This window comes from Dermacentor andersoni, chromosome 8 (assembly GCF_023375885.2).
Source record: "Dermacentor andersoni chromosome 8, qqDerAnde1_hic_scaffold, whole genome shotgun sequence".
Lineage (NCBI taxonomy): Eukaryota > Metazoa > Arthropoda > Arachnida > Ixodida > Ixodidae > Dermacentor > Dermacentor andersoni.
The window spans coordinates 48,468,528-48,483,153 of record NC_092821.1 but is presented as its reverse complement, the minus strand read 5'-3'; the positions used below and the strand labels follow the sequence as shown (position 1 = coordinate 48,483,153).

The 14,626-nt window shown below is 45.2% G+C and overlaps 1 protein-coding gene across 2 annotated transcripts in view; it reads right to left on the bottom strand.

The window, feature by feature from the left end:
- Window positions 1-2,081: 2,081 nt before the first annotated feature.
- The window catches only part of LOC126526161 (monocarboxylate transporter 12-like), a 33,363-nt gene continuing 20,818 nt past the window's right edge, over window positions 2,082-14,626 (bottom strand). Inside the window, exons 2-4 of one of the 2 annotated variants that reach the window (XM_050174109.3) lie at window positions 10,021-10,164; window positions 7,787-8,776; window positions 2,082-3,156 (exon numbers count right to left, since the gene is read on the bottom strand). In XM_050174109.3, the coding sequence (XP_050030066.2) occupies window positions 3,002-3,156; window positions 7,787-8,776; window positions 10,021-10,164 (1,289 nt within the window). In that variant the 3' untranslated portion in view covers window positions 2,082-3,001. The remainder of the gene's footprint in view (window positions 3,157-7,786; window positions 8,777-10,020; window positions 10,165-14,626) is intronic. The other variant, XM_055068010.2, reaches the window with a different exon arrangement.

The window sequence follows — 14,626 nt, the reverse complement described above, 5'->3', positions numbered from 1 at the left end:
TTTGTCTCATCGGACCTCGCTGCGTGCTTTGTCAACTTGTCTGATAGTGTGTTGATTTGATCTGGCGTGTCTCGTTGTAGGGTTCGATGTACGACTGTAGAAAAGTCAATGCACCTTTGGCGTCAAATGTTTATGACAACATTATATCTACAAAGATCGGGAATTGAAAATCTAAAGCACGACTTTGGAAATGTCAATGCACCTTTCGCATCAAATGTTTATGTGATCTTTATTCCTATAAAGTTTCGGAATTGAAATCCATGCTCTCCGTAGATTCCGCGGCATCTGCGAGATGCCGTGACGAGCCCGCTCGCCATCAAAACGCCCTTGAAACTTTGTTCTCGGATGGGGCTCTTTGCGTTATGTGACTCCAGGTGCATGGGCGTTGCCACAAAATCCAGCGCGAGTTCACAACCTTCGCAACGAAATGTCTTTTTGAGCGTGAAAAATACATTCTAGACAAAATCCAGAGTGATTGCTGGCGCCGGGGGCTGTTTTGGTCGGCGGTGCATGACAGCACGAGAAAATTTCTGGGGGGAGGGGCTGGAGCCTCATAAGCCCCCCCCCCCCCCTGGCTACGCCCCTGGTATGTATGTATGTATGTATGTATGTATGTATGTATGTATGTATGTATGTATGTATGTATGTATGTATGTATGTATGTATGTATGTATGTATGTATGGATGGATGGATGGATGGATGGATGGATGTATGTATGTATGTATTGAATCTTCATAATAGCGCTGCCGTCGTCCCACTGAGTGCTTACTGCCTGTTTAACATTCACAGATATCGCGTAACGTCTGATATCGTAAGCCTGCCCAAAAAAAAAATATTTACATAGAGCAACTACATCTCACAGCTAAGGTTTTTGTGAATGCCAATTTGAAACATCGTGTCAGGATTGTACTGAAAGCCAATATGTATGTCTGGGTGGCAAAACTTTTTTGAAACCAATTGCAAATATATTCGCGGGCTTCGTTTTTTTACTGCCGTATTGCCGACATCCACTCTGAGCGCTTTTCACGCCATCTTAATATGGGAGGCTGTACTTTGCTCGCATTTCTAATACATTTAACATAGATAACCAAGCATAGAAGCACATTTATTTATGTTATTTTTGCTGTCTTGGACAAGCCGTCTTACACTGAGGCTCATGACAAACTAGACCTTGAAATTAAAACGTTTTGTTTGCACTAAATTGTAGCGAAATCGATCTGCTGATTCACAATGAAGATTAAAATTTGTGATAGAATACAGGTCCCAAGCGTACCGCTAGGTGTCTATACTTGGAAGATAGTTATAAGCAAATAAGGCGGAAGCGTATTAGCACTCAAAGGTGAAGCCAACACTAAGCAAGATTAGATTGAGTTTTACGGGTGTGTTGACTACCTCTGTAAATGATAGCGTAATACGGTTTACAGTTATCAACAATCGTACCGTTCGACCATGACGCAAGCAATTGGGGAATGCTTCCTGGGTGAAAATTTTGGAGCCTTCTATGCATATTTCAATGAGCAGTATTGCTGGAAATGCAACGCTGCCTGTTGCAATTCACACATGTTTGATTTTATCGTGATTTTTTATGATATTGCACTATTACTGAATCATAAACTATCATGCAGAATTTTGTAGGCAATGTGCCTTTAAGTGACATATAAAGTGCCAAGGCAGCTTAGCTCACAACCAGAGCAAGAACAAATCAAAAGTTTACCGCCCATGCACCCTGTACAGGTGGAAAAACCAGCGAAGCTGAAATGGTCGGCCCCGGTGTTTATCACTGGGTTAATTCCGATACTTTAATAAATTCTTTCTCAATTATTCGTTACGTCATTGTGCTTCTTAGTGAGGCCACGCACACGTTTGGTTTGGGTCTATTACATTGTTTATTTGAAATGCCACACATTGCGCTTCGCATATTCCCCATTATGGAGGGTTGCAATGAGCGGTTCATTGTCTTAGTCCAGCAGGTTCATGAAAGTCTTTCTGTATTATGTTACGCATTTCTGTTTCGTCATGCGTTAATCATAGTGTTTATGACTCTGTTGTGCACTGTAGCTACCATGTGAAACACCGGGCCGAGAAATTTTCTTTTATTGAACACAGGGACACATTTTTGAACCTATTACGAAGTCGGAGAGAGACTGCTGCGCGCGCGCTTTGCTGCGAGAGAGGTACGACGTCACTAGCGGCGTAGCCAATGGTGCGCCACATCTTTGCTGCGAGATAATTATGCCATCATGAAACTGTCTTACCCCGCCACCCTCGGGCTCCCTTCCCTACAATAATACGTAGATGAATGTATATGTTTTAAATGCGTAAGCATTTCTATGCCTACCTAAGGAGAACTTTGTCCGTCTGTCAAGACTAATGCAATTGCTCATACCCCCCGCGACAATGGCTGATACCCCCGCAATAGGATTTCTGTGGTCGGGCCACGAGTGTTTCACCTAGGCATATACAGCTTCGCTGTAAAAGAGAACACGAACAAAAGCTGAAAAGTTATCAGCTCGCTTGGGCTCAGGTATTTTTACTGCTGCTACAGCGCATTCACATTGCAGTAGATAAGCGAAGCGCTTGCTCTTGTTTCTTCTTGCCTCGATGTTCTTGCTTGCACTGTCGGACCTAGAAAGCGATTACGCAGACCTAAGCAGTATTGCAGAGAAACTTCGCTTTCCCCTCCATTACCACTTTCACGCATCTGTAGACCTGCGAGTCAAGGTCGTTAACGGACACCTCATCCGAAGCCACGCCAGCCCTGCTTGCATTCACACGCGCCTTCTGCGCCTGGCGGAAATCCAAGTCCCCCTCCCTCTTGTCTTACTCTTATATGTTCTTCTCTGTTCGAAATAAACCTGCTAAAAGGCTATAAAATTTCTTTCCCCCACCTCGCTTTTCTATGTGCCAATATTTAGGCTGTCATGTTCGAGTGCTTTTCGATGAACTAGATTAGAGGAGCCCATCATTATCCGCTACCTCTTTTGCTTGTAGGATTCTGTTTTAAGCCTGTCTCGGTGCAGGTGGAGATGACACATTTGACCTTGCTCTCCTCTTAGTGACCAACTTGAACGTCCAAATGCACATGAAGGATGCATTGAGAACAGCCATCAAATGTAGTAGTCCAGTGTAGTCGCCATAGCTGTCTCTGAAGTATCCTGCGAATTGAAGAGAAAATGAGGAAATCACCATTTCCAAGATCATCAGATAAGTCACTTTAATATTATCGCTCTCCAATATAAAAAAAGAATTCCGGCAGAACCTCTTTCCCGATTAATGTCAACGTTAATGCTATTTGCATTGAAGTAATGCGGCGACACACGGTACTGCCAATGCTGGAATGTGTGTGAAGCCGGGCTCTTCTGTCGCACTTCCCACCTAAAGTCCCTTCATAATTTTAAAGTAGCGACACTCTTTGAACTCTGCCGCCGCCGCGCGACCTCCTCGCCTCCTCCTCGCCCCTTGAGCGTTCCCCCCGCGGCAACCAGTTTTGCCCCCATTTTTCTGCACGACGATTGGTCTCCCTGCCGTTGCCCTTGGAAACGCGCGGATCTTGAGTTTTGCTTGTGTTTTTCTTTTTCGTTCGCGCCATTTTCCTCCTGAGCGCGGCTGGCTCGGCGCTTTAGCTCGGCGTAGCGAACGTTGTACGCTGTCTTTCCTGCTCTATGCGCAGCGCTATGCCGGGCTGTTGCGCATATAACTGCAGCAAGAAGTCTGAAGATAGTTATGCCATTTTTATGATACCACAAGGAAAGCATGACGGCTTGCGCTGGAAGCAGTGGCTGCATGACATTGGCCGAAAGAACTTCGTTCCGACAAAGAACAGCGTTGTTTGCGAGCTGAGGCGTCTTTCTTATAGCTAGTAGCAAAGCATCCCGTAATGCTGCATTTTTTTTTCATTCGTCCGGCCTGCTCACCAGCGTTTTTGTTGCGGTTGTCCTCAGTATGCTTAATATTCTGCGGCGGCTCCATCACCTCGCAAGTCGCTCACTGTTGTTATTCAGTCGGAAGTGCAGCATTATAGATTCTTCTTGGCGCCCTGAAAAAATTAGGGCCAATTATATCCGTGGTATTGTAGGTGATGAGCGTTAGCTAGTCAACATCGAGCTTTTTTTAAGTTTTAAGGCGAAAGTCTTTAGATCTCTGTGTTTCAAGGTTGCGTTGTAAACTGGAAGTGTCACGTGACCCAAGGAAGGCCAGAGGTGACCCAAAGCATGTCCACCCCTGTATAAGAGAATGATTACCCAAGTTAATTACTGAATCATTAGTGATTGACATAAGGTGGATTAGGGAGGATTAAGGTTGATAAGAGTGTATTAAACAAAATTAGGGTGGATTAGAGTGCATTTAGAAGGATTAAGATGCATGAACAAATATTAAGGTGGGTGGAGGAGGATTAAGGCGGATTATGGTGGATTAGGGTGGAGGGTTGATGAAAGAGTATTAAGACCGATTAGGATGAATGAACAAGGATTAGGGAGGATTAAGGTGGATAAATGGAGATTAAGGTTGATTAATGTGGATTAAGGTGAATTAGGGCTGATAAAGCAGGATTAAGACCGATTAGGGTGAATTAGGGTAGATTCAGGTGGATTAGGGGCCATGGAGCTGGATTAGGTTTAATAGAGGTGGATTAGGGTGTGTTAAGGTAGGTTGGGACTATTAAGCAGGATTAAGTTGGATTAACGTGCGTGAATAAGGATTAAGGTGGATGAAGGAGGATTAAGGCGGATTGTGATGGATTAGGGTTGATAAAGGAGGATTAAGACCGTATAGGATAGGCTAAGTTGCATTAGGGGCGATGAAGGTTGGTTAGGTTGTATTAAGGTGGATTGGGAGTATTAAGCTGGATTAGGGTGGATGAAGGAGCATTAAGGTGGATTAGGGTGGACTAAGGTGAATTAGGGTTCATTGACTGTTAAGACCAATTAGTCTACCATAATCCACCTAATGCCCATTAATCCACCGAATCCACATTCATCGACCTTAATACTCCTTCCTTCATAATCCATAATCCACGAAAGTACTCCTTAATGCACCCTAATCCAGATTCATCGACCTTAATCTACTATAACCCTCCCTAATGCACTGTAATCCTCCTTAATCAACCCTAATCCTTCCTCATTCAGTTTAATCCGCCCTAATCCACGATAATCGTTCTTAGTTCATCTTAATCCACCCGAATCCACATTTATCTACCTTAGTCCACCCTAATCCCCCTTCATTCACTTTAATTCACCCTAGCCCACCATAATCCTCCTTAATGTACCTTAATCCTCCTTAATCCACCCTTATCCTTCTTCATGCACTTTAATCCACCCTAATCCACTATAATCGTCCTTAATGCACCTCAATGCACCTTCACCCACTCTAATTCACCTTCATCAACCTTAATTCAACCTAGTCCTTTATGCACCTTAATCCACCCTAATGCACCTTCATTGACTTTAATCTACCTTAATCCTCCCTAATACACCCGAATTCATCTTTATCCAATCACTAATCAATCATTACTTTGCTAATCATTAATCATCTCTTAACGCGGCTGCACATGCTTTAGTTCGCTTCCCGCCTTCCTTCGGTCACCTGATATTTTTTGTAGCTCTCAACGGGACCTTGAAACAGAGGTCTAAGGCTTTCGCTTAATAAGCCACACACAAAGGGATGTGTCACAAGCAATACTAGATCAGACGCACGAAGTAAAGCATCTGATCACGTGGCAGAAAAATTGTCTGGAGTATAGAACTCGCCTCAAAGCTCCCTTTACATCGGTATACCCCGTTCATACGGCTTTAAGAAAAAACCAACCTCCTCATAAACGTTGCCTCCAGCATTATCGATGCTGTTATTAGCATTTATCAAAATTTTCAACCCCACTGGGGCGCGCAACTGGCCCAAAATAACACGCCTCCATGGAATCGGGAGCCCAGGAGGAAAAGCGCGCCGTGCGCAGCCGGCGGGCGAGGAGAATCGAGGAGGAAAGCGCCGTGAGGAGGAGAGTGTCGCTACTTTAAAGTTATCAAGGGGCTTTATTCCCACCGCACATACTGCGCCACCTAGCGTGGCCACCGTAAAGTCCACGGTTGGCGTGGTTTCGATTCAAACGAGCATAGGTCAAATTGAAACTGAATTACCAGAGCAAGCTGAGCGCGTTGGTAACTGAAAGTATGCCTGGTGGCGGGCAGCGCAACCCGGAGCAAAGACAAAGGAAGTAGACGATACGATATCAAATATAAAGGATTTCTTTCCTCATTGTACAGCGGCACATATCACGCTGCGCATAGCCAGCTGCCAAAGTTTGCGTCCAAGATGTTCACTGAAGAGCAATGCATGCCCAGTGACCCATCTTTATAACGTATGGGTTTGTCGAAGTGCAGCACAACTTGAGTTGCACATACCCAGTGCTCCGAGTCGGTGTCGAAAGAGTTTCTTTGAAGAGCGGTACATAACCAGTGCTACATACACACTTACCTAAGTAAGCGTCAGATAGGTTCGTTAAAGGGCGGCTGACAACTAGTGACACGAGTTAGACCAATCGTTGATTTTATACCCTGTTCCCTCAGCACAGCCACCTGCCGTTCTGCGCACTATATAATGAACTACGCTGCGGTCAAAGTTGGACGGCAAATGTTTAGAGCTACAGATGGCGGCCCGTCAGCTTCCAGAAAGTGCACCAAGTATCCTCACAACGGTAAACTCGTTATCAATTGCTCTGTCAGGTCGAAGTACAGCGAAATTATAAGCTCCATGTGCCCATGTGCCCATACGCTACTCTTTGGGGGTATATATATATATATATATATATATATATATATATATATATATATAATCATAGGAAGTCAACAAAAGTTGTTTTTTCATCCACTTTAATTTCAATTATTGTATAGTTTCTTTATTTCATTTATTAAGCACAAGTAATTTCCCCTATGTTGTGTTTGGCGTCAGTGTTTGTTGGCTTATTATGATATGACTAATAAAAATTGGGACCCTCGGTTAACCCGCTTTCTTCTCGTTTATTACATAACGAGGGTCTCGAATCCGGCAACATTCATGCCGTCAGGTAGCATATGTGGGTTTATTGACCAGTTGCCTTCACCCAAAAAGACCACGTTCTCGTGACGCCTGCGGCAAAAAGGACGTTCCACGTCCGCCGCCAAGGTCTGTGAGTGGTGGCGCTGGCTAACACTCCCAGGGTTCTACTAGGACACATAAATACCCAAGAAAGTGGATGGGAAAACGGCGCCGCGGTAGCTCAATTGGTAGGGCATCGCACGCGAAATGCGAAGGTTGTGGGTTCGGTTCCCACCTGCGGCAAGTTGTTTTTCCATCCACTTTAATTTCCATTAATTTACCGTTCCTTTATTTCATTTATTAAGCACAAGTAATTTCCCCTATGTTGTCCTTGGTGGCAGTGTTTGTTGGCTTCTTATGATATGACTAATAAAAATCGGGCCCCTCGGTTAACCCCTTTTCTTCGCGTTTATATATATATATATATATATATATATATATATATATATACATATATATATGTTAGGTTAGGTTAAATGCCTCTTGCATGTCGGCCAGATCCCCGTAAGGGCAAGACTAGAAAACCCTCCAGCATCGTGTTTCATGCGCTGGTCAGGTAACCCGTGTGGTCACAATCCGGAATCTCCTGTTGTGCCGCCACTCATAGTTAACCAACGGGGCCGTATTGGCATGCCAAACCACACAAGTAAACCATAGTTATTGCCGTGAAATATGATATCAGGAACTTGTAAACACTTAGAGCACAAATATACTCACCGATCAGTAACGGACGGAGAAGAAGAGATACGCCAGCGCAAAAAAATGCACCACCCATAATCACCGGTAACGGGCCGATGCCAAAGTCCTTGACCAAGGCGGGTGGCAGCAGGCACGATCGTGAGCCATACGTGGCGCCCACGAATGCGGACGCTACAATCATTTGCGGTAGTGTATCCGCCCAGACGAGCCACTCATAAGCGAGTCCTTGCAATGCGAATCCAAGTAGCATGAGAGATTCATATGATAAGATACGCGAATCAATGGCGATGCCCACTACCGATCTGAAGGCGACGTCCGCTGCGGAGAAAGCTTGGAGCAAATATACCGCATCTGAAGGATTCAGGCCCCGGTCGCTGGCTAGGTCTGCTGGAATCAGGACGAAGACGCCAGCTGTTAACAATACGGCGGCGTAAGACAGTGCGTGGACAAGAAAACATAACGTCAACATTTGCCTTGCCGTTGTGGGAATGCTAAAATGTCGAACAGGCTCCTTTGCTTCCATGAGCCTAATGCAGCTTTTGTGTGGAAGTAGACCAGTATGTGATACGCTTTCCTTCTGTTTAGCAGTACATTGTGACGATCGATGACAGTTTGAAGGTTGTCTTGTGCAATGGTGGTCATTTTCTTCTTCCGTTGCCCTGTTGCCATCTTCGACCGAGTTGGCTGATTCAATCAAAACGGCAGCTGCGTTTCCTTCGTGCTGCACTTCACATTTTGCCGCTCTCCTTCTAACTTTCTGCTTCGTCAACCATGGAGGGCTTCTGAGAACAATAACGGCTGGAATCGCATTGAGGAGAAGCGCTCCATAGAGGAGGAAAGCACCGCGGACACCGTAAGTTTTTCGGAAGAACTCGAGCAATGGCGAAATAGCGACGGAGTTGAGGCCGAAAACTGTGAACATTAGGCTGGTGGCTGTTGCTCTTCGTTTCTCAAAGTGTTGGGCCACCAAAACATTGCAAGCAACGAACAAGCCGCACATCGCACCACCTGCGTGAAAAAAAGAAGGGACCGTTCATATTGGAGCTGAACATTTAGTGCTGAGTTATAGCACAGGTTGAGCATTTAGTATGGAATACTAATTTAAAGCAGCGAAATAAAGCACCACCAAACATTGTAACGTGCTCATCTATTTACTCTGACGATATGAAGAACAACTCAACGAAAGTGTATTAAAATTGTGGCCGTTATATTAAATGTAAAGATTAGGCAGATATCTAGCTGGTTGGGGACAATTTAATTAAAGAGTACGAGAACGCCAACCAGAATTTATTGGTAAAAAAAAAAAGAAACCTGACCTTTCGGAGTCCAACCGGGTCCTCCTTAAGGGGTGATCCGGCGTGAGGCATAGCAGTGCTTACACGCGTTTTTCGCGCTTTGACACGCGCTTTGACAGACAAGCTTCTCGTAATATTAGTGAAATCAGGGGGTACACAACATTTGTATCACTACGTTCTATTTTGTATCACTATTTTTGTATCACTACGTTCTACATTCTATATCACTAACTCTTTTTTTGTGGAGGATATGTTTTAGACTTAGAAAATTAAAAACAACGCAGTTGATATAGAAAAAGCGTTCCTCTCGCCATACCGCAATGGTCTGTATGCGAAGAAGTCGTTCTGTTTTCTTGACTTGCAAATGTTACGGGTTTTGTGCCCTAGCCCTGGACAATATGAAGATCATGGAGATGTACGTCGAACTTTATAGTGATGGACTGCATATAAGATTGTATCGGTAGGGGTGTGGCAATACTCATATGCTTAAGAATATTACTTTTTGGACGTCCAAAGTGCCAAGTTCTATAGCAACAGAGAGCACAAAAAGAACTCTCGCGAGAAAAATATTATGAAGTAAGGAGTTATATTCATAAACTACACTCATTTTCACCATACCCAGCTATGGTAACCACAAGTAGGAAAAAATTTGCCTTGCATCCCATGGTCGACATTTTGTGACCTATACGACTTGTTACGAAGCAATCATGCCACGGCGAAGCGTAAATTACCATCTGGACTTGGTCGCTGTATGATAACTACTGAACCGCAAGTGAAGAATGATTTAAATCTCAGATTCTTCAGTTCCTGCGCAATTGCCAGTCAGAACTATTTTACTCGCTAACCACCAGAATGAAGAAACAACCAAATACATTCTGAAATACGATGGCACCAATGTTTTAAATATTAAGGGTTATATGGCATGGTATACATAATTATAATGCAAATATTTATTACCATGAACAAATCCAAATGAAATTGTGATAAATAGCAGGCTCTTCGCCAGGTAGCACAGGCTGGCCCCAGTTCCTACCAGAGACGAGCACACCAACAAGACGGCCCGGCAAGTGAAACGCCTGCAGAGGTAACCAGCTATTGGACCTGCATTCAAAAAGAAAACGCAACACTGTATGCGCGCATGTCTGATGGAAAGATCGCATAGACACGTTATGGCACGATTTCATGCCTGCTGCGGTTGCTTAATGCCTATGGTGTTGGGCTGCTAAGCATGAGGTAGCTGAATTGAATACCGGCCCCTACGGCCGCAGTTCAATGGGGGAGAAATGCGAAAACACTTATGTACTTAGACTTAGGTGCACGTTAACAAACCCCCGGTGGTCAAAGTCCTTCCTGAGTCCCCCTCTACGGCGTGAATCATAATCAAATCGAGGTTTTCACGCGTAAAACACCATAATTTGATGGGGCCCGATTTTATGCCTCTAAGAAACAAGATGTGGCGGTAGCTTATTCTAGTGTGCAACAAAACGATGCCCGCAGTTATGCTGACATACGAACTTAAAGGCAAATGATAGGCTTACTAAGAGCTGCTGAATGAATGTCGCGATTCCAAGTGTCTCGTACAAATGGACAATATTATTTGGACGTCATCGTAAGCGTCTGCCTAAGAAGATGATGTCGTCAAAGTATTGCAGCCGCCCACTGAGCTACGCCCTTAAAGGCGTTGAACTCATCGCGGAGCATGGCGTGTGAGGCTACTCTTGATGTACCTGCGTTGGCATTTTCCCTCATTACATTGGAAAATGTATTAGATCTGATTTACTTTCATAAGTGGATTTATTGACGGGAAGCGGAAGGTGAAAATCCAGCACAGCATCAACAGAAGGACAGCCAGTCTCATCGCCGGCAGCTCGCGTGCCCCCGTGCTGCTTTCGTCTGTCTCTGCTTCACTCTATATATATATTATGGGGTTTTACGCACCTAAACCACTCTCTGATTATGAGGCACGGCGTAGTGGGAGACTGCGGAAAGTCGACCACCTGGGGTTCTTTAACGTGCACAAAATCTAAGTAGACGGGCGTTTTGGCATTTCGCCCCCATCGAAATGCCGCCGCGCTGGCCGGGATTCAATCTCGTGACCTCGTGCTTAGCAGCTCGACACTATAACCACTAAACAACCACGGCGGGTTCTGCTTCACTACAATAACCTTGGCGACGAAAGGGAGCACTGAAGGCGAAGAGATAATTTGACAATCGTGACGTAGCTTTAGGCGGCGGACGTGGACCATCTCGAGGCCATGCGTGCGCTTTTCCAAGGACGTCTGCTGTGCTCAATGACGTATGTGATGGGAGACCGGCACTCGGCGATGCAGTATGGGCCGTGATCCGGGGCCGTAAACTTCGAAGGGAGGCCAGGGGAGTGGAAAGCTAGTCGGCGCCAGGTGAGGGAGCCAGCGGTGAGTCTGCGCAGGCTGACAGTTGTCGCGGCAATCTTTCTGGATGCCTTAATTCGTGGACGTGAATGAGGGGGCCAGCTGGTGGCACTCTTCCGCATGCTGTGCAACTTCAGAAAGTGGGCTGAACTCGAAGGCATTCGGACGGTACGGGGAAATGAAGGCAAATATGGAGTATGTTTCGCGGCTGTACAAAAAATCATGAGCGATTTTACTCTGCTATGGTGGATGAACAGAGAGACTGTTTAGCAGACAACGAAGAGGTGACATAGAATTGTGAAGAAAGGTGGGAACATATTTATTGTCCTGATCAATGGTCATCGTGACGATAGGTACGCACACACATTCTCGTATTACCTCTGCTATTAAATGCGTCCATCACGTTCGACAATGAATGGCATTCATAGCCCGTCAAACAATGGTTCAAACCAACGTGAATAAAAAAAATTAACGTTGACTCCCCACTACGACGACAGAAGAGAAATGAAATTCTACACTGTAATACGAGTGGCAACGGTTCCAGCTGTGGAAGAAGATGATACTCGAGCTATTGTTGATAATGATAGTTGTTTATGATGGTGATGAAGACGACGATATTTCCGCTTCCCAATGAATGACTCATACCGCCTTACATAATGAGCGGTAACGAAGCCAGCTGAACAAGGAGACAAAAACGAACGCGTAAGCTGTGGCACGAGCGCGTTCGCGCGGTAGCGCCGAGGGACGCGAACGAGCTGGTTCGCGGATTACGGACGACGGAAAGGCCCTAGCCATATACCACTTCGCTATAAAAAAAAAGAAAAAAGAAAGGAAATAGGGGAAGAAAACACACTTCAATAATGGTAGACTGCATCGCCGTGTTATATGCGCGCGTCACAAAGGGAAGAACGACACCCGAATCGGTACGGTCAGAGTCAATGTACGTGCACAGCGAGCACGTCTCCCAGTGTTCGGTTGAAGCGTTCCGTTGGGCAGTTGGCCTGGCACTGGTAGGCAGTAAGTGTTGCGGTCAACAGAACGGCACAAGGGGAGAAGCTCTTGAACGATTTTCGGGCAGAAACACGAGGTCACTGTCGCTCACCGTGGCACAGCATGACGCAGAAAAATATGATATCAATTGAATCAGGCCACGCCATGAGCACTAATCGCAGGAAGTGCAGCTTTGTCCGCGTCGGGCGTTAGATGTGACCTTTCGGCCATTATCCAGCGAATGCCCCCAAGACAGCCTGGAACTGGGCCATGTAAACCAATTGGAACACGGTCAAAAGCGCGAGCAGCACATCGTCAGGCCAGCAGCGGACCGGGGATACTGTGAAACGTCTTCTGTCATTGACGTGCAAGACAGGACTCATAGTATTTACGAATAAATATGCATATTGTAGTAAAGAAGAACGCCTGGAAGTAAGCAGCAGGACTGCCAACAGCATCGCGTGCCGCAGAGGCTCGAGATTAGAGTCTGTGCTCGGTGAAGCGCTCTACCCGTCGTCGGCCCTTTGCGTATTAAACACCGTTTATAATTGGTGGAGGTGCTGGGTCTCCTTAAACTGTATCATACCAAAACTCTGCACTCGTGCGCTACCTTCGACCATGCCAGACGCCGACCAGCAGACGCTCCAGCCAGCGCCAGTTCACTGCGCTGGCACTATTTTCATTTAATTTTCTATTCACAATACCTTAAGGCCCATTGAAGGGCATTGAGTAAGGGGGGAAATAGTAATTACATGACAGAAAAATAGCAAAAGGGCAACATCGTCATAGAATATTAACACGCAACGAATTCAGGTTGACAATAAAAAGAGGAACAGCGCAACACAGGACAAGCGAGCAAAGAGCACAGGACAGAGCGCTGACTAGCAACCAAATGCTTTATTTGCAGAAACAGCATATAAAGACACCAGATGTCTTTATATGCTGCTCCTGCAAGTAAAAATTTGGTTCCTAGTCAGCGCTCTTTCCTGTGCTCTTTTCTCGCTTGTCCTGCGTTGCGCTGTTCCTGTTTTTATTCTCGAGATGAACCAACCAGCCCCATTGAACACAATGCTAAGAATTCAGGTTATCACGGAGTACATCACCATTACAGACCATTCCAGTGTGCAGTAGCTCTAGGTAGTGATGATGAGTTAAATTACTGCGTTTGACCATGAATGCCCATGAAACTAAGTGCGTTGTGAATGCTTCGAGATGTGCGCACAGGAGCATGAAGCGGCAAACAGCGAAAGGTATTACTATAGATGTACCCGTGAAACAGACATAAAAGAGCAATGGCGCGGTGATCTTCCAATGACTGAAATGCAAGGTGTTGTTTTGATCGGGTAGTGCTCGATAATAGTCGTTGCTATCAAAGATGAATCTGGCTTCCCTATTCTGAACGGCTTGCATCGTACGGATTCGATAATATTGATATGTTGACCATGTGGATAAGGTGTATTTTAGTTGAGGGCGAGCATAAGTAGGATAGGCTAATTTTCGTACATTAGAAGGCGCGTTGCGCAAGTTTCTACGCAGGTAGTCGAGAGATTGAGAAGCTTTGGATTAGACAGCTGCTACTTGCGATGTCCCGGATAAGTCTGATGAAAGGTAAACGCCGAGCTATTTGTACGATGGGGCAGTCGAAATCATGGTATTATTAATCAAATAGCGAAACACTGAGTTAGTGCGCTTTCGACTAAACGAAATTAACTTGCATTAGGAGGCTTTAAGGCACATCTGCCAAGTTAGGCACCATATCAAGATTAATTCAAAGTCATTATAGAGCGTACAATGATCATCGAAACCTTTAAAGTTGCGGTAGATGACGCAGTCGTCAGCGAACCGCCTGAGGATAAAAGGTTAGTGGGCAAGTCACTGATGTGTATTAACAAGAGTAATGGACCTAGGAAACTGCCTTGGGGGACACCGGACGTGACGTCGCAAAAGTTGGATGAAATGTTGTGGACCACTGTAAATTGCTGACGCAAAGACAAGAAGTTACGTAGCCAATACAGTGTGAAGGAATCAATACAAAGGACAGACAGCTTGAAAATCAAACGGAAATGAGGTAAAGTATCAAACGCATTAGCGAAATCAAGAAAGAGGCAATCGGTTTGCTCGTTAGTGCTCATGTTAAAGTGAAGGTCAGTCGTGAAGTAAAATAACTGAGTGTCACATGAGTA